We start from the raw sequence: 20123 nt of genomic DNA on the forward strand, positions 1-20123 counted from the left end.
GTTTAAGCCACCCAGTGTGTGATATTTTGATATGGAAGCACCAGCAAACTAATATAAGGCTATTATACAGAGAAAAAGCTCCACAACTCTGCATGGGGATCCTCTTGAATCTGTTGCTGAATATACTCTAAGCTGTACATCTCTAGGGTGATACTACTCAAAGCTGGGCAAATCATAACCACAATGAGATACCACTTAACACCCACTAGGATGACTATATAAAAAAGATGTTTAACAAGTATTAGTGAGAATGTGGAGAAATTGGAACCCTCATACATTACTGGTGGCAATGTAAAATGGCATGGCCATTTTGTAAGACAGTTACGCAGTTCCTTAAAAAGTTAATCATAGAGTTACCATGTGATTCATCAGTTTCACCCTTAGGCATATACCCAAGTCAATTGAAAGTATGTGTCACCACAACTTGTACATGAATGTTCATAGCAGCATTACTCATAATATTCAAAAAGTCCATCAAATGATGAATGAAAAAAAATGCAGTATATTTATACAATGGCATGTTATTCAGCAATCAAAAGGAAAGTACTTTTAGCATGCTACAACATGGATGAATCTTGAAAACATTATTTTAAATGAAAGAAGCCAGGTACAAAAGATCACATATTTTATGATTCCATTTATATGAAATGTTCAGAACAGGCAGATCTACAGAGACAGAGATTAGTGGTTTCCAGGGACTTGAGGGGAGGAGAAAATGGGGAGTGACTGCTAATAGGTATGGATATTTCTTTTTGGAGTGACAAAAACATTCTGGAATTAGATAGTGGTGATAGTCATAACTTAGTGAATATACCAAAACCCACTGAATTGTATACTTGTAAAAAAAAAAATTATCTCATAAAAAACGAACAAAGAGAAAAGAACCAAGTTGGACTTCAGGAGTTAAAAAGATTGTGGGTAGAGGGAATGAAACTGAGCACAGCCCCCTAGACATATAGCGTAATATTAGGCAGTCTAATATGCATGTATTTGGAATCCCTGGAGGGGGTCCTTTAAAATCCTCATGTGTCCTTTCGCCACATCCCCAGCGTCCTTGAAGCAATTTCTTTACTTTTGCCACTAGAGGCTCATCTTTTACTTTCTGTCACCACCCTGGAATCAGCCATTTCTTTAAGGATTCTTGGTTCCTTTTCGTAGAGAACAGTATTTAGAAGACGAGATCTAGTGCTCGATGTGCTCATTGTTATAGGTGGTATTGTTCAAAGAAAGAAAACAACGTTTTCAAATAGCACTTTAAGGAGTAACCCTGCAATTTAATTTCCAAATTTTCACCAAAAGTACTGTTTGGAAGGAGGGTGGTTTTTAAATTGGCAGAATGGAGAGTAATAAAACAGACATCATGTGCCCACCACCCTGATCCAACACATACATTTCGCCATGTTGCAAAAATATCCATGTGTTTCTCTGTATCTAGAAGCAGAATTGCTAAGTTGTTTGGTATTCAGATCTCTACTGGTTCTAGCAAATTGCTTTCCAGAGTCGTTCTAGCAATTTATACACCATTTAGTGATATATTCCTATTTGCCTGTTTCCTTACCAATATTTGGTTTCATCAGGCTTTTTAATTTTTCTGATCTGATGGGTATGAAAATGAATCTTATTGATGTTTATTGGTCATGTGGGTTTCTTCTTGGGTAAAATACTTTTTCTATCCTTTACCCATTTTTTTTTGTTTTGGTTTTTCTTTTCTGTCTTTATAAAAATACATTCTGGATACTAATCCTTAAGTCTGGCAAATATCATTTCATAGTCTGTGGCTTGTCTTTTGACTGTAATCACAAGGTAAAAAACTTCTGTGCTTTACTTTGGTCAAATTACTTTGTGTGTCTCAAGAAATCTTTTTGTATCTTTAAATCACAAAGAGATTCTGTACTAAGATTTTTGAGTTTTACTTTTGTCACGCTTAGGTTTCTTAAATCATTTTCTTAAATTGTTTATTTTTTTATTTTTAAAATTTTCTTTATTTTTTTTGGCTGTGTCGGGTCTTCATTGTGGTGCGCGGGCTTCATGGGCTTCTCTCTAGTTGCGGCACAGGGGCTCCAGGGCGTGTGGGCTCTGTAGTTTGTGGCACGCAGGCTCTCTAGTTGAGGCACGCGAGCTCAGTAGTTGTGGCGTGCAGGCTTAGTTGCCCCACAGCATGTGGGATCTTAGTTCCCTGACCAGGGATAGAACCTGTGACCCCTGCATTGGAAGGCAGATTCTTTACCACTGGACTACCTGGGGAGTCTCCTTAAATCATTTATTTTTAAATTAACTTTATTGAGGTATAATTAACAAAATTAAAATGCACCCATTCTAAGTACAGTTTTGGTCAATTTATACTAGTGTAATTACCATTGCAATTAAAATATAGGCCATTTCCATTCCCCTTAAAGGTTCCCTTGTGCTCTCTTTTAGTCCTCACCCCAACACTGGCACCAGACAACCAGGAATAGAAGCTTTTTATCCATATAGATTAGGTTTTCTTTTTAAGAGTTTCATACGAGTGGAATACATACAGTGTGTACTTCTTATCTGGCTTCTTTTGCTCTGTAATGTTTTTGAGATTTTTGTTCATGCCATCGCATGTACCAGTAGTTTGTTACATTTTATTGCTGAGTATTCTGTTATATGGATATGCCACAATTTATTTATCCATTCATCTGTTGGGATGCAAAGCTTTTTCGTCTTGAGCTATTATGAATACACCTGTTTTGAATATTCGTGTACAAGACTTTGTGTGAATATGTCTTTCTTCTTTTGGGTAAGTATCTAGAAATGGAATTGCTGGATCATGTGGTAAATGTATGTGAACTTTTATATGAAAGTGACCATCTATTTTCCAAAATAATTATATTTTTACATTCCCATCAGTGATGCATGAGAATTCCAGTAGCTTTTCCTTCTTGTCAACACGTCACATTGTTAGTCTTCTAAATTTTAGTCAGTCTAGTGGGCGCATAGTGGTATATATTTTTGGTTTTAATTTGCATTTTTCTCATGACTACTAACATTGGGCATCTATTTATTTGCTCAGTGGCTATTCATATATCTTCTTTTGTAAAGTCTATTGAAATCTTAATTTCTGTCATTTTTTTAATTGGTTTGTTTGTTCTCTTATTACTGAGTTATTGGTATGTTCAAAAACAGAAATAGACTCACAGATATGAAAAACAAACTTATGGTTTCCAAAGGGAATGGGGGGGGAGATAAATTAGGAGTTTGGGATTAACATATACACACTACTATATATAAAATAGATAAACAACAAAAACCTTCTGTATAGCACAGGGAACTATATTCAATATCTTATAATAACCTATAATGGAAAAGAATCTGAAAAAGAATTATATATATATATATATATATATGCACATACAAATAAATCTATATGATATGGTAAATATATATTTAACTGAACCACTTTGCTGTACACCTGAAAGTAACACAACATTGTAAATTAATTCTTCAATAAAAATGGTTATTAAAAAATAGTTATTGGTATGTTCTGCATGTAAATCCTTTGTTAGATATATTTATTGCAAATATTTTCTCCTGGAGTGTGGTTCTTTTCCCCCCTTTTCTTAACAATGTCTTTCAAAAAGCAGAAGTTTTCAGTTTTGAAGTCTATTTTATCATTTTCTTTTATGGTTCATGCTTTTTGTATCTCAAGAAAATTTTGCCTACCTTTAAATATTGTACTATTTCATTTATAATGTTACTGCCTTACAACAACATTCTTTAATTTTTTCCCGCTGCCCTTTGTGCTATTGTTATCATACATTTTAGTGCTACATATATTTTTAATAATGTGTTATAACCCTACTATATATTGTTGTTATTTTTTCTTTAAACAGATGATTTTCTTTCTTTCTTTTGTTTCTGTTTGCTTTCTTTTTTAATATTTTTTCTTCCAGTTTTATTGAGATATTATTGACATACAACACCTTATAAGTTTAACATAAACAGCATAATGATTTGACTTGCATACATCCTGAAATGATTACCAGAATAAGTTTAGTGAACATCCATCATGTCATTATAGATGCAGAATTAAAGAAATAGAAAAAAATGTTTTTTTTTTCGTTGTGATGAGAACTCTTAGGATATACTCTGTTAACAATTTTCATATATAATATACAGCAGTGTTGATTATATTTATTTTGTTGTACATCACATTCTTAGTACTTATTTACCTTATAGCTGGATGTTTGTACCTTTGATTGCCTTCATCCAATCCCCCCAACCCTGCTTCTGGCAACCAGAAATCTGGTCTCTTTTTCTATGAGTTTGTCTATTTGTTTGTTTTCGATGTATTGACCTGCAACACAACGTTAATTCTTGTTATACAACATAGTGATTTGATATTTCTGTACATTTTAAACTGATCACCAAGATGAGTCTTTTTACAGTATGTCACCATACAAGATATTACATAGTTATTGACTATATTCCCCTAATGTACTAAATGTATATATATATATGTAATTTCATACCTGTGATGCATTTATTTTGCAACTGGAAGTTTGTACCTCTTAGTCTTCCTCACTTTTTCTTTCCTCTCCCCACACATCTCCCCTCTGGCAACCACCTGTTTGTTCTACGTATCTATAGCTCTGTTTTTGTTTTGTTTGTTCATTTCTTTGGTTTTTTAGATTGCACATGTAAGTGAAATCATACAGTATTTGTCTTTCTTTGACTTATTTTACTTAGCATAATACCCTCTAGGTCCATCCATGTTGTTGCAGTGGCAAGATTTCATTCTTTTTAATGGCTGAGTAATATTCCATTGTGTGTGTGTGATATATACATACATACATACACACACACACACAAACACACACACCTTCTTTATCCATTCATCTATTGGTGGTCACTTTGGTTGATTCCATATCTTGGCTATTGTAAATAATGCTGGAATGAAATAGGGGTGCATGTATCTTTTATAATTACTGTTTTTGTTTTCTTCAGATATATACCCAAGAGTGGAATTGCTAGATCATATGGTAGTTATATTTTTTAATTTTTGAAGAATCTCTATGTTTTCCATAATGGCTGCACCAACTTGCATTCCCATTAACAGTGCACAAGAGTTCCCTTTTCTCCACATCTTTACCAACCCTTACTTGTTGTCTTTTTGATAACAGCCATTCTGACAGGTCTGAGGTGGTATCTCACTGTGGTTTTGATTTGCATTTCCCTGATGATGAGTGATGTTGAACATCTTTCCATGTGCCTGTAGGCTATTTGAATGTTTTCTTTGGAAAAATGTCTGTTCAGATCCTATGTCCCCTTTTTAATCAGGTTGTTTGGTTTTCTGATGTTGAATTGTATGAGTTCTGTTTTTTTTGGGGGGTTATTAACCCCTTATTGGATACATTGTTTGTAAATATCTTTTCCCATTCAGTAATTGGCCTTTTCCTTTTGTTCATAGTTTCCTTCACCATGCAAAAAGCTTTTTAGTTTGATGTTGTCCCATTTGTTTATTTTTGCTTTTGTTTTTTTGGATACATATCTAAAAAATATTATAAGACCAGTGTCAAAGAGCACACTGCCTGTTTTCTTCTAGAAGTTTTACGTTTTCAGGTCTTACATTTAAGTCTTTAATCCATTTTGAATTTATTTTTGTGCATAGTGTGAGAGAGTACTCCAGTTTGATTCTTTTGCATGTAGTTTTCCAGTTTTCCCAGCACCAATTATTGAAGTGGCTGTCTTATCCTTATTGTATATTCTTGCCTCCTTTATTGGAGATTAATTGCTCATATTAGTGTGGTTCACTTCTGGGCTGTCTATTCTGTTCCGTTGATCTGTGTGTCTGTTTTTGTACCAGTACCATACTGTTTTGATGACGGAAGCTTTGTAGTATAGTTTTAAATCAGGGAGTATGCTACCTTCATCATTGTTTTTCCTTCTCAAGATTGTTTTGGCTATTCAGGGTCTTTTGTGTTTCCATAAAAATTATTTAGAATTATTTATTCTTGTTCTGTAGAAAGTGCCAGTGGTGTTTTGCTAGGGATTACATTGAATTTGTAGATTGCCTTGGGTAGTATGGCCATTTTAACAATGAGCACGAATGCATGAGCACTGCACATCTGTCCAGTTGTTTTTGTCATCTTTGAATTCTTTCATTAATGTCTCATTGTTTTCAGAGTACAAGTTTTTTATCTCCTTCATTAGATTTATTCCTGGGTATTTCATTCTTTCTGATGCAATTGTAAATGGGATTTTCTTAATTTCTTTTTCTGATAGTTCATTATTAGTGTATAGTAATGCAACAGATTTTTGTATATTGATTTTGTATCCTGCAACTTTACTGAATTTGTTTATTAGTTCTAACAGTTTCCTGGTCCTGGACTTTTGTTTGTTTGGGGTTTTTTGATTACTGATTCAATTTCATTATTGGTAATTGGTCTGTTCAAGTTTTCTGTTTCTTTCGGATTTAGTCTTGGGAGACTGTACATTTCTAGGAAGTTATCCATTTCTTTTAGGTTGTCCAATTTTTTGGCATATAATTTTTGTTTGTGGTAATCTCTTATGATCCTTATATTTCTGTGGTATCTGTTTAACTTCTCTTTCATTTCTGATTTTATTGATTTGGGCCCTCTCTCTTTTTTCTTGATGAATTTAATGATTTATCAATTTTATTTATCTTTTCAAAGAACCAGCCTTTAGTGTAATTGGTGGTTTTTATTTTTCGGTTTGTTTTTTGTTTTTAGTCCTTTTTTCATTTGTTTCTTCTCTGATATTTATTTCTTTCCTTCTACTAACTTTGGGTTTTGTTTGTTCTTCTTTTTCTAGTTCCTTTAGCTGTAAGTTTAGGTTGTTTGAGATTTTCTTGTTTCCTGAAGTAAGCTTGTGTCACTTCCCTCTCAGAACTGCTTTTGCTTCATCCCATCAATTTTGGATCATTGTATTTCCACTCTCATTTGCCTCCAGGTATTTTTTGATTTCTTCCTCTTTTTGTTTTGTGTATCCTTTGACTACTTATTGTGGATATAGGTGAATTTTACTACTTTTGCCTTTTAAACTTCCTATTAGCTTTATAACTGGTTGATACACTACCTTTACTGTATGTTTGCCTTTACCAGTGAGATTTTTCCTTTCATAATTTTTACATTTCTAGTTGTGGCCTTTTCTTTTTTGCTTTGAGAAGTCCCTTAACATTTTTTGTAAGGCCAGTTTGGTGGTGCTGAAGTCTTTCTAGCTTTTGCTTATCTGTAAAACTCTTTATCTCTCCTTCAACTCTGAATGATAACCTTGTTGGGTAGAGTATTCTTGGTTGTAAGTATTTTTCCTTTCATCTCTTTGGGTATATTGTTCCACTCCCTTCCGGCCCACAAAGTTTCTGCTGAAAAATCAGCTTGTGGTTTTATGGGACTTCCCTTGTACCTAACTGGTTGATTTTCTCTTGCTGCTTTTAGGATTCTCTCTTTACATTTAATTTTTGCCATTTTAATTATAATGTGTCTTGTTGTGGACCTTTTGGGGTTAATCTTATTTGGGACTCTCTCTACTTCCTGGGCCTGGATGTCTTTTTCCTTTGCCAGGTTAGGGATATTTTCTTCAAATATGTGATTCAAAGCTGTGATTTCTTCAAATAAGTTCTCTTCCCCCTTCTCTTTCTGTTCTCCTTCTGGGACCCCTATAATTCAAATGTTAGTATATTTAATGCTGTTCCAGAGGTCTCTTAAACTATCCTCATTTTAAAAAGTTATTTTTCTGTTTTTTTTTTTTTGTTCAGCTGGGTGAATTTCCACTACTCTGTCTTCCAGATTGCTGATTTGTTCCTCTGGGTCTACTATATCTAGTCTACTATTGATTCCTTCTAGTGTATTTCAATTATTGTATTCTTCCCCTTTGTTTGGTTCTTCATGTTTTCTAACTCTTTGTTGAAATTCTCACTGTGTTCGTCCATTCCTCTCCTGAGTTCAGTGAGTATCTTTATTGTCATTACCCAGAACTCTTTATTGGGTAGATTGCTTATCTCCACTTTAAGTTTTTTCCCTGAGGTTTTGTATTGTTTCTTCTTTTGGAATATATTGCTTCTTATCCTCATTTTGTGTAATTCTCTGTTTTTTATGTCTATGTATTTAGTAGGTTGGTTACATTTCCTGATCTTGGAGAAGTAGCTTTATATAGGAGATGTATTGTGGGACCCAGCGGCACATCACCCCCTTCTGGTCACCAGAGCTATACGCCCTGCGGGTGCTCCCTATGTAGGCTGTGTTTGCCCTTTTGTTGTGGTGAGGCCACCCACTGTGGGTGCACTGGGAAGTGGGGCTGCTCCCCTTCACCCCCAGCCCAATTGACTGCAAGGCCCTGAGTTGTATGGTGGATGTGGGCTTGCTGGAGGGTGGGGTAGGCTTCACACATGGCTGGCTCTGTGATCTGGTGGTCCATGGCTGCTGTGGACCCACTGGTGGGTGGGGCAGGCCCCCTGGCACTAATAGATTAGAGGGAGGATTCCAAAATGGTGCTTGCCAGCACTGGTTCATCATGGTAGAATGAGCTCCCCAAAATGGCTGCTGCCAGTGTCTCCACCCCCAGGAAGAATCCCAGTCTCCTCCTCCCTCTCTGGGAGACTCTCCAAGATGAGCAAGTCAGTTTGACCCAGCCTCCTTTCAAACTACTGCTTCTGTGCTGGAACTCAGAGTACATGAGATTTTGCACATGCCCTTTAAGAGTGGAGTCTCTGTTTCCTCCAGCCCTCCAGCCCTCCTGAATGTAAGCCCCACTTGGTTTCAAAGTCAAATGCCCTGGGTGCTTGTCCTTCTGGTGCGGGAACCCCAAGCTGGGGAGCCCCATGTAGGATCTGACCCCTCACTTTCTGGGGTGGACCTCTGCAGTTGTGATATTCCTACTATTTGTGGGTTGCCCACTCATTTATGTGGGTCCTTTAATATTGAATCTCTGCTCCTCCTACCTGTTTCATTGTGACTCTTTCTTTATACCTTTAGTTGTGGAAAATCTTTTCTGCTAGTCTTCAGGTCATTTTCATAGCTCTGTAAGTAGTTGCAACTTTGAAGTGCCCATGGGAGAAGGTGAGTTCAGGGTCTTTCTACTCTACCATTTTGTCCCTCCCCCCACCCTTGAATGTTTACTTTTATGCTTTGTACCATATACTAGGAAATAGGGCTTGCCAAAAGAAATGCATTATGATTTCAATTATCTTGAAGAAGTCTTATTTGTAAAACTGTGTGTGTGTGTGTGTGTGTATATATATATATATATATATATATGAAACATATAAAGTTAAGGTGAAATTTGACTCTCCACAGGTGTTTATAATTTGGTAAAAGAAGGGATTTGTGGCCTAATGTGATAGAAGTCTTTGTGACGAAAGTAAAAGACTTCGTGGAGAAATAGATCTAGAATTTAATTGGTCTTTACCAGATCCAACTGCTACCAGTTCCAACCTCATGCAGACTGTAATCATGCCTTGAATCTTCCTTCCTCCCTCCCTGTTACCCCTTTACAGTCTATTCTCTATACAGCTGCCAGAGTAAAAATAATTCAAATCAAATGGCTCTCCTGCCCAGAATCCTTCAATGGCTTCTTGGGTCACTTACAGTGAAACCCAGAGTCCTTAATGATAGTCTACAAGGTTCTACATGATCTGGCTCTTGGCTTCCTCTCTAACCTCATTTCTGACTTGAATATTCCTTGCATACCCCTCTCTCTTCACACTGCCCTCATTGCTGTTCCTCAAACATTCCAGACATACTCCCTTGTCACAATCTTTGTAATTGCTATTTCCTTTACCTTGAAAGTTTGTCTCTGTGATATTTGCCAGGCTTACTCTCATTTTCTTCAGATTTCTGCTCAAATGTCCTCCTTAGCGAGTAACTTTCCCCAAAACTCTAGGAGTATTTTCTCATCATTCCCCAGCTCCTTTCCTTTTTTTTCTTCAAACCCAAAGTCCTTAGTCTGGCATTCAAGGACTTCTAAAATCTCATCTCTGCTAACCTTTTTCACTTCATTTCTATTGGGCACTCACAGCCTATGCTATAGTCTTATTGAGTGACTTACAGGTTCCCTAATATGCCTGTTGCACATGTCTCTTGCAGCACCTCTCACATTTTGCTACTTACTTTTTTATGGGCCTCTCCTTCTCGCAGTGCATAAGCTCTTTAAAGGAAGGGACCTGGCATATTTTTATATTTCTGAGACCTAACATTGTTCCTGGCATATCGTACATGGCCAGTAAATATTTACTGAATATAAAAGATGGTTTTGTCTCCAATCAGAGACTAGTTGGAACTTGAAAAAATTGGATATGAACCAATAAATTGGTGCAAGCAGCTTCATCTCTTCAGAAGGCTTGGAGGTGTGTTTGTCCAGAGACAAATATGGTTGAAGAGAGCAGAATATTAGAATACCCTAATTTTTAGCAAAATCATATTGGGTGAGGAAGGATGACATGTAACACAATTGAATCATCACACTTAGCTAGAAAAAATAGCTTAAGTGGGAGGAAGGTGTTATTTAGAAAGAAGCAGAGCCATTAGGCACCAGAACGACTCTAACAGCATTAGTCCTATTATTTAGTCTGTGAGAGTCATGCAGGTTGGTGACCGTGCTCCTCATGAGGAAATAGTACAAAAGGGGAAACTCCAGGGCAGTGATGGCACACTCATGTTCTTGCTCATGCTGTCTTGGACCTCTTACAGAGTGTTGAGAGTTAAGTTAGGCTTAACCTGACTGCTCTTGGTTCAGAGGGAAAGAATGCTATGAAAATTTAGTTTTATCTGTCAAGGGTGTGGGAGGGGGAAATGGCTGTATTTGTTTTATATATTTGCCAACGCTGGTTGGTGGTTCGTGTTTTCTCTGCAGATTTGTGACAGTGGATCTATGTCAGTTAGCCCAGTATAATTGCACACGCAAACATGCTTTATATAATTTTAGTAATACATGTTTTGTAAAAATGTGAACATAGTAGAGTCAGGTAGGCTATAGGTTTTTAAAGGATTAAAACCTTTTTTTTTTTTCCTAAATCAGGTTTGTTACAGAAAGAGAAAATGGCCATTGAAGCATTTCAAATTTGCTGCCTCCTCCTGCCTCCTGAAAATAGAAGAAAGTTACAGCTGTTGATGAGGATGATGGCAAGGATCTGCTTAAATAAGGAGATGCCACCACTGTGTGATGGCTTTGGCACCCGAACACTGGTAGGTTGACTTCTAACATCTATGAGGACTGGAGTTTTGGGGTTAAAATTCACTTGAGTAAAGTTTACTAGCTTGGCAACCAGAAGAAGGTACAATGCAGGCTCACTTAAAGAGCCATGACTTGGAATCCACCCAGACTGGTATTGTGCTTTTGGTCTTAGTGACTTAAAGAACATAATGAAAAGTAAAGAGTGAGTAGGGGTAGACCCTGAGTGTAGAGATAGCTGCTGCATCCTGCCTGCTGTCAACACAAAGAGAGGGAAGCGTGGACAGAAAGGATTACTGGCCTGTCAAGAAACAGCATTCTCTCCCCCAGGACAAAAAGGGTCGCAAAGCCTTTGTTACTATAACCAGTAGGAGAAGATGCAGCATATATCATGGATTAAAGAGGGAAGAAGTAAACTATAGAGTTAGACCAGACAACTTGGAAGGAAAGAATATGTATTTTTCAGGGTATGATCTAAGGGTCCATGAGTGAGGATATTTCTTAATATATTCTCAGTTTTGCTTAAAAACCTAGGCTAATTTTGAATTCTACTTTGTCATGTCAGCATGTGTTTTAAAATAGGGTCTAGGTTTAGAATTATTTACTAGCAAAATTTATTAATTTTCCTCAAAAAATATCTTAGAGCAAAATTGATGTTTCATTGGGATGTACATCCTTTCCATATGTTGGTGAACCATTGTGTATGCATGAGGGTCCACTGTTCGACTTTTAGAGGTGTGGCATAAGATCCGAGGACAAATCAGCACCCAGTAGAGTGATTCTTGACCTTTTTTGGGGGGGTGAGTGGATGGGTAGGTGGGCTAATGGACCTTTTTGTAAACCTGAAGAAAACTTTGCACCTGTTCCCCAGAAGAATGCATGTGTAAAATTTTCTATACAATTTCAAGGCGCTCACAGATCCCCTGGGGTCCCTAGTCTCCAGATAAAGTCTCTGTGTGTGTCTCTCCCTCTGTACATATATGTGAGTGAAGATAAAGTATCATCTGCAGTATGTTGATGAAATGAAGTCTTATTAAACAGAATTACATGATGTCATGCTTATAGGTTTTTTAAAATTGTAGTTGATGTACAATATTATATAAGTTGCAGGAGTATAATATAGTGATTTACAATTTTTAAACGTTATGTTCCATTTATAGTTGTTATAAAATATTGGCTGTATTTCTTGTGCTGTATAATATATCCTTGTAGCTTATTTTATACATAATAATTTGTAATTCTTTTTTTTAATTGGAGTATAGTTGATTTACAATGTTGTGTTAGTTTCTGCTGTACAGAAAAGTGAGTCAGTTATGCATGTACATATATCTACTCTTTTTTAGGTTCTATTTCCATATAGGTCATTACAGAGTGTTGAATAGATACAATAGCTGCTATACAGTAGGTTCTTATTAGCTATCTATTTTATATATAGTAGTGTGTATATGTCAATCCCAATCTCCCAATTTATCCCTCTGTTCCTTTCCCTTTTGGTAACTATAAGTTTGTTTTCTACATCTGTGACTCAATTTCTGTTTTGTAAATAGGTTCATTTGTACCATTTTTTTAGATTCCACATATTGCGCCTCCCCTCTTCACTCTCCCCACTGGTAACCACTTGTTTGTTCACTATATCTGTGAGTCTGTTTCTTTTTTGTTATATTCACTAGTTTCTTGTATTTTTTAGTTTCCATATATAAGTGATATCATATAGTATTTGTCTTTCTGTGCCTGACTTGTTTCATTTACATGCTTATAGATTTTGAAATAAGATTGTCAACATGGGCTTCCCTGGTGGCACAGTGGTTGAGAGTCCGCCTGCCGATGCAGGGGGTGCGGGTTCGTGCCCTGGTCCGGGAACATCCCACATGCCTTGGAGCGGCTGGGCCCGTGAGCCATGGTCGCTGAGCCTGCGTGTCCAGAGCCTGTGCTCTGCAATGGGAGAGGCCACAACAGTGAGAGGCCTGCGTATTGCAAAAAAAAAAAAAAAAAAAAAAGATTGTCAACAATAAAATTAGTAGGAAAAGGAAAAAAAAGTCCATCCAAAGGATTGCATTAAGAATGGATTAGTTAAAATGAATTCTATGGAAACAACTGCTATAATATTTTTTGTATTTCATCACCTAATGCACTTCTGATGGTTTTGTTCAAAGGTGACTGTCAAATGTACATACAAAATCCTGAAGAAAATAACAATTAGCTAGGAAAAACTAATCGTTGAGGCACATAGATTGTGCTAGCAAATTTTTTTTTTAAACAACGGAATAAGACAATACTGAAATTAGGATATTATTAGACTAAATGGCTATAAAGTAATCTTAACTTAAAAGTGCTACATGATCCAAGTTGTGATGGTGATAATAATTTTCAGAATTTGTTTAAATATATATATTTAAAACCATCTGTAAAAGGGGGTGCCTTTAAAAACTGCTCAGACAAGCATCTCTGCTAAGTCTCTGTGAGATGTGACGCACATTCTGTTCATGCTGGTTGATGAGAAGATCAGCTCATCTGAGATGACCAGGTGTGGCCAGGTGCCAGGTGAGATGTGCACCCTGTGCTGTGGGCCATTTCTCACTGACTAGGCACATTTGCTTTTTGCAAATTAGATGGCACTCAGTTCAGAATAGGGAAAAAACCTCATCTATGTTTATTTAAAAATTCACCCTCCCTCCCCGCTATTTTTTTTTTTTTTTAGATGGTTCAGACGTTTTCCCATTGCATCTTGTGTTCCAAAGATGAAGTGGACTTGGATGACTTATTAGCTGCTAGGCTGGTGACATTTCTGATGGACAATTACCAAGACATTCTGAAAGTCCCTTTGGCCTTGCAGACCTCCATAGAGGAACGTGTGGCCCATCTACGAAGAGTCCAGGTAAAGGAAGGGATATTACCAGTACTATAAAATTGCCAGTAGAAAGTTATGTAAGTTTGCTAGGCTTCTTGGCATTTTTTGTTTTGAAGATTGAGTGAGTTAATTTGTACAAAGTGCTTACAACTGGGCGTGGCACATAGTAGGCACTGCACATGTTTGTTACTTTTGAAAATTTGTGGAATGCCCACTAGGTTTTGTTGTGTTGATCAATGCTGCATACTTTTGGTTGCAAATTCCTAAAATGGGTTTGTTCAGAATCTACATATACTTCCTGATGGAAGTGATCTATGTGCAATAAAGTCTTGATTCATAATAGCCCTGCCACCTAGGTACTATTTTTTGAATGAGAAAGCTAAGGCACAGAGAGCATAAGTAATTTGTCCAAGGTCACAGAGCTAGGATTCAAACTGATAAAATTGTTTTCCAGAATCAGTGCTCGTAACTACTATGCCATACTGCCTCATTGTAAAGCATGGTATGGTAGAAGAACCCGGCTTCAGAACCATAAGGACCTGGGCCAAACTCCTGGCTCCCCACTTGCCTGGTTATGTGGCTTTGGGCAAGTCCCTTAAGCCCTCTGGATTTTAGTTTCTGCAAGTGTTAAAATGGTCAGTACCTACTCGATGAACTTGTAAAGAGTAGACACTACATTGTAAAACGCGTGGCACAAATGTCTGTCATATGGCAGATACTTTTTGAAAGGTGTTTATTGTTTTTGTCGTTGCAGTCATTATATTAAAATGATGCAAAAGAAATGTAATGTATTACTATCACGTGGGCCCCCCAGAGGGGTTTGTATGTCAGCCTGCAGGAGCAGAAACGTTGGGTAAAGGCAGGCAGGTCTGCTTGTCTCCTTCTGAATGACTGGCCCTCTTTCCCCTTAAGCATTTTTTGAGGCTCCACAATTAAGGACCAGTGAGCTGCTACCTCCAAAGTATCATTAAAGTAAATAACCATCTGTTTTCAGTGTGCAGTTTAAAAATTAAAATAAAAAATCTTCCTATTGAAGGAATTTGGAAAATAGAGAAAACACACACTAAAAAATATCAGAGTAACTCTAAATGTTCAGTGTTAAGAGTCTTTTCTATTTCCCCCCTCCCTCCCTTCCTTCCTTCTTTCCCTCCTTCCTTTGTTCCTCTTTTATAACTTACTTTCTCTTAAAACTACAACAAGAAGAAGTTTCCACATCATTAAATATTCTTCCTTTTTTGTTTTTGGTTTTTTTTTTGCGGTACGCAGGCCTCTCACTGCCGTGGCCTCTCTCTCCCGCTGCGGAGCACAGGCTCTGGACACGCAGCCTCAGCGGCCATGACTCACAGGCCCAGCTGCTCCGCGGCGTGTAGGATCCTCCCAGACCGGGGCATGAACCTGTGTCCCCTGCATCGGCAGGCGGACCCTCAAACACTGCGCCACCAGGGAAGCCCCCATTAAATATTCTTGATTGACCCAGAATGGCCAGGAGCACAGACTAAATGGTGTTTGTATTTCTGATGTGCCCTTTATTAGCCATATGACCTTGGCATGTTGTATAACGACTCTCTGCTTTAGCATCTGCCCCAACATCTCTTTTTTTCATCAGTAAAATGGGATAACAATAGTTAATAGCTACCTCCTAAGGCTATTTTGGGGATTGAATGGCTTAAGACATGTAAAGTGCTTAGAATAATGTTTATCACATAGTAAGTATCTCATTTGGTACTGCTGCTGTTATTATTATCAACATTATTGTTATATATTCCACAATATCATTATGATTGGTAACATAATATTCCATAATATGAATATACCATAATTTATTTAAATGACATTCTTTGGTTGATATTTATATTGTTTCCATTTTTTCCATTTTACAAGCATTATAACAGTAAATATTTTTATAGTTGGATTTTTTTTGGTCGATCTGTGATTACTTTCTAATAATAAATTCCTAGGAGTGGCATTTCACAGTCAAAGACCATGAATGTGTGTTAAACATTGATTGCATATTGTCAAATTTCCATTTAGAGTGATTGTCCCAAGTTACATTCCCATTGTTGGTATAAGAAAGTGTTCATTTCTTTACACCCTTGCCTACTTTGGGTATTAGTATTAACATGCATACCTTTGCCATTTAAATGGGTGAAAAGTGTAATATTACTGTTGTTTTAATCTCCCACCTCCCCTTGATATTTTATGAGCCAAACTTAAAAAAAACCCATAAAAATGAAAAGAAATACTTTCACTGAATTTCTGTAAGGAAAAGTGATAGCAGTGACTCCGTTGCTCTGCATCCTTGCTGGGCTTGTGTATTCACATGGCACAGGCTTGTATTGCAGGAACGTAACCCTGTGAGCCCTTCACTGTCAGCTGAAGATCAGAAGGCTGAGTGATGATTAACTTAACTGCAGAGTAGCATGACCTGTGAAGGGGGGCTGTGATAGCCCTGAATAAAATCAGTAACTACCCAATTGTCCAGTTACATTTTCTCTCTTAGAAGTACACACTCCTTAGAATTGCCAAACAATTGTTTGTTTTAGTGCTCAAAGCCTATACATCTCTCTTCTCTCGCACAGGGTACTCAGCCCCTCCATCATAACACATTTAGGGTGGTACCTTTCTGAAAACGAAGTGTTACTTGGACTGTTCTGGTGAACTGTTTTGGAGCAGTTTCAGGGCTGACCCTGGGATAGATAAACAGTGAAGTCAGCGTTGTTTTTGACACCAACCTTCTGTTGACCTTGTCTGTAACCCTCTTCTTCCTCTTGTACCCTTTACTCATATATATCTTGTGTTTTTCTCATGTCCTAGGCTTCGGCTGTCACATTTTACCTGGGCTTCACCCTTTTATTCTGGCCCTTTTCTACTTTTTCCAGAATTCTTGGTTCAAATACAAATTAAGTGTTGTGTGTGTCCTCCTTTCCTTATGGTTCTGGTCTGTTTCTCTTGGGTTGTCCCTAAATGACCTGGTAAACTGATGCTGAGGCATGGAATGTTCTTCATGGAATAACCCTTCCTGGCAACACATTTATTTATTTATTAAAATAATTTTTTTTTGAATTTAATTTAATTTATTTTTTTATATAGCGGGTTCTTATTAGTCATCCATTTTATACACATCAGTGTATACATGTCAATCCCAGTCTCCCAATTCATCACACCCCCACCCCCAACCCCCGCTGCTTTCCCCCCTTGGTGTCCATACGTTTGTTCTCTACATCTGTGTCTCAACTTCTGCCCTGCAAACGGGTTCATCTGTAACATTTTTCTAGGTTCCACATACATGCGTTAATATATGATATTTGTTTTTCTCTTTCTGACTTACTTCACTCTGCATGACAGTCTCTAGATCCATCCACGTCTCAACAAATGACCCCATTTCGTTCCTTTTCATGGCTGAGTAATATTCCATTGTATATATGTACCACATCTTCTTTATCCATTCATCTGTCGATGGGCATTTAGGTTGCTTCCATGACCTGGCTATTGTAAATAGTGCTGCAGTGAACATTGAGGTGCATGTGTCTTTTTGAATTATGGTTTTCTCTGGGTATATGCCCAGAAGTGGGATTGCTAGATCATATGGTAATTCTATTTTTAGTTTTTTAAGGAACCTGCATACTGTTCTCCATAGTGGCTCTATCAATTTACATTCCCACCAACAGTGCAAGAGGATTCCCTTTTCTCCAAACCCTCTCCAGCATTTGTTGTTTGTAGACTTTCTGATGATGCCCATTCTAACTGGTGTGAGGTGATACCTCATTGTAGTTTTGATTTGCATTTCTCTAATAATTAGTGATGTTGAGCAGCTTTTCATGTGCTTCTTGGCCATCTGTACGTCTTCTTTGGAGAGATGTCTATTTAGGTCTTCTGCCGATTTTTGGATGTCTTTTTAATATGAGCTACATGAGCTGTTTATATATTTTGGAGATTAATCCTTTGTCCGTTGATTCATTTGCAAATATTTTCTCCCATTCTGAGGGTTGTCTTTTTGTCTTGTTTATGGTTTCCTTTGCTCTGCAAAAACTTTGAAGTTTTATTAGGTCCCATTTGTTTATTTTTCTTTTTATTTCCATTACTCTAGGAGGTGGATCAAAAAAGATCTTGCTGTGATTTATGTCAAAGAGTGTTCTGGGGCTTCCCTGGTGGCACAGTGGTTGAGAGTCTGCCTGCTGATGCAGGGGACGTGGGTTCGTGCCCTGGTCCAGGAAGATCCCACATGCCGTGGAGCGGCTGGGCCCGTGAGCCATGGCCGCTGAGCCTGCATGTCCGGAGCCTATGCTCCGCAAAGGGAGAAGCCACAACAGTGAGAGGCCCGTGTAACGTGTAAAAAAAAAAAAAAAAAAAAGAGTATTCTGCCTATGTTTTCCTCTAAGAGTTTTATAGTGTCCGGTCTTACATTTCGGTCTCGAATCCATTTTGAGTTTATTTTTGTGTATGGTGTTAGAGAGTGTTCTAATTTCATTCTTTTACATGTAGCTGTCCAGTTTTCCCAGCACCACTTATCGAAGAGACTGTCTTTTCTCCATTGTATATCCTTGCCTCTTCTGTCATAGATTAGTTGACCATAGGTGCGTGGGTTTACCTCTGGGCTTTCTATCTTGCTCCATTGATCTATGTTTCTGTTTTTAGGCCAGTACCATATTGTCTTGATTACTGTAGCTTTGTAGTATAGTCTGAAGTCAGGGAGTCTGATTCCTCCAGCTCCGTTTTTTTCTTTCAAGACTGCTTTGGCTATCTGGGGTGTTTTGTGTCTCCATACAAATTTTAAGATTTTTTGTTCTAGTTCCCTAAAAAATGCCATTGGTAATTTGATAGGGATTGCACTGAATCTGTAGATTGCTTTGGGTAGTAGAGTCATTTTCACAATACTGATTCTTCCAATCCAAGAACATGGTATATCTCTCCATCTATTTGTATCATCTTTAATTTCTTTCATCAATTTCTTATAGTTTTCTGCATACAGGTCTTTTGTCTCCGTAGGTAGGTTTATTCCTAGGTATTTTATTCTTTTTGTTGCAGGGGTAAATGGGAGTGTTTTCTTAATTTCTCTTTCAGATTTTTCATCATTAGTGTATAGGAATGCAAGAGATTTCTGTGCATTAATTTTTTATCCTGCAACTTTACCCAATTCATTGACTAGCTCTAGTAGTTTTCTGGTGGCATCTTTAGGATTCTGTATGTAGAGTATCATGTCATCTGCAAACAATGACAGTTTTACTTATTTTCCAATTTGTATTCCTTTTATTTCTTTTTCTTCTCTGATTGCCATGGCTAGGAGTTCCAAAAGTATGTTGAATAATAGTGGTGAGAGTGGACATCCTTGTCTTTTTCCTGATCTTAGAGGAAATGCTTTCCGTTTTTCACCGTTGAGAATGATGTTTGCTGTGGGTTTGTTGTATATTGCCTTTATTTTGTTGAGGTAGGTTCCCTCTATGCCCACTTCCTGGAGAGTTTTTGTCATAAATGGGTGTTGAATTTTGTGAAAAGCTTTTTCTGCATCTATTGAGATGATCATATGGTTTTTATTCTTCAGTTTGTTAATATGGTGTGTCACATTGATGTGCCTATATTGAAGAATCCTTGCATCCCTGGGATAAATCCCCCTCGATCATGGTGTATGATCCTTTTAACGTGTTGTTGGATTCTGTTTACTAGTATTTTGTTGAGGATTTTTGCATCTATATTCATGAGTGATATTAGTCTGTAATTTTCTTTTTTTGTAGTAACTTTGCCTGGTTTTGGTATCAGGGTGATGGTGGCCTCAGAGAATGAGTTTGGGAGTGTTCCTTCCTCTTCAGTTTTTTGGAAGAGTTTGAGAAGGATAGGTGTTAGCTCTTCTCTAAATGTTTGATAGAATTCACCTGTGAAGCCATGTGGTCCTGGACTCTTGTTTGTTGGAAGATTTTTAATCACAGTTCCAATTTCATTACTTGTGATTGGTCTGTTCATATTTTCTCTTTCTTCCTGGTTCAGTCTTGCAAGGTTATACCTTTGTAAGAATTTGTCCATTTCTTCCAGGTTGTCCATTTTATTGGCATAGAGTTGCTTGTTGTAGTCTCTTAGGATGCTTTGTATTTCTGTGGTGTCTGTTGTAACTTCTCCTTTTTCATTTCTAATT

General features: G+C 37.3%; 1 protein-coding gene across 2 annotated transcripts in view; it reads left to right on the top strand.

The window, feature by feature from the left end:
• DEPDC1B (DEP domain containing 1B) overlaps positions 1–20123 on the top strand; it is a 104872-nt gene that overhangs the window by 74339 nt on the left and 10410 nt on the right. The window contains exons 8-10 of one of the 2 annotated variants that reach the window (XM_082623355.1): positions 10999–11165; positions 13850–14026; positions 18087–18366. In XM_082623355.1, the coding sequence (XP_082479481.1) occupies positions 10999–11165; positions 13850–14026; positions 18087–18332 (590 nt within the window). In that variant the 3' untranslated portion in view covers positions 18333–18366. Of the gene's footprint in view, positions 1–10998; positions 11166–13849; positions 14027–18086; positions 18367–20123 lie in introns of those variants that run through there. The other variant, XM_082623354.1, reaches the window with a different exon arrangement.

This window comes from Mesoplodon mirus (assembly GCF_964341445.2).
Source record: "Mesoplodon mirus genome assembly, chromosome: 5".
Classification (NCBI taxonomy): Eukaryota; Metazoa; Chordata; class Mammalia; order Artiodactyla; family Ziphiidae; genus Mesoplodon; species Mesoplodon mirus.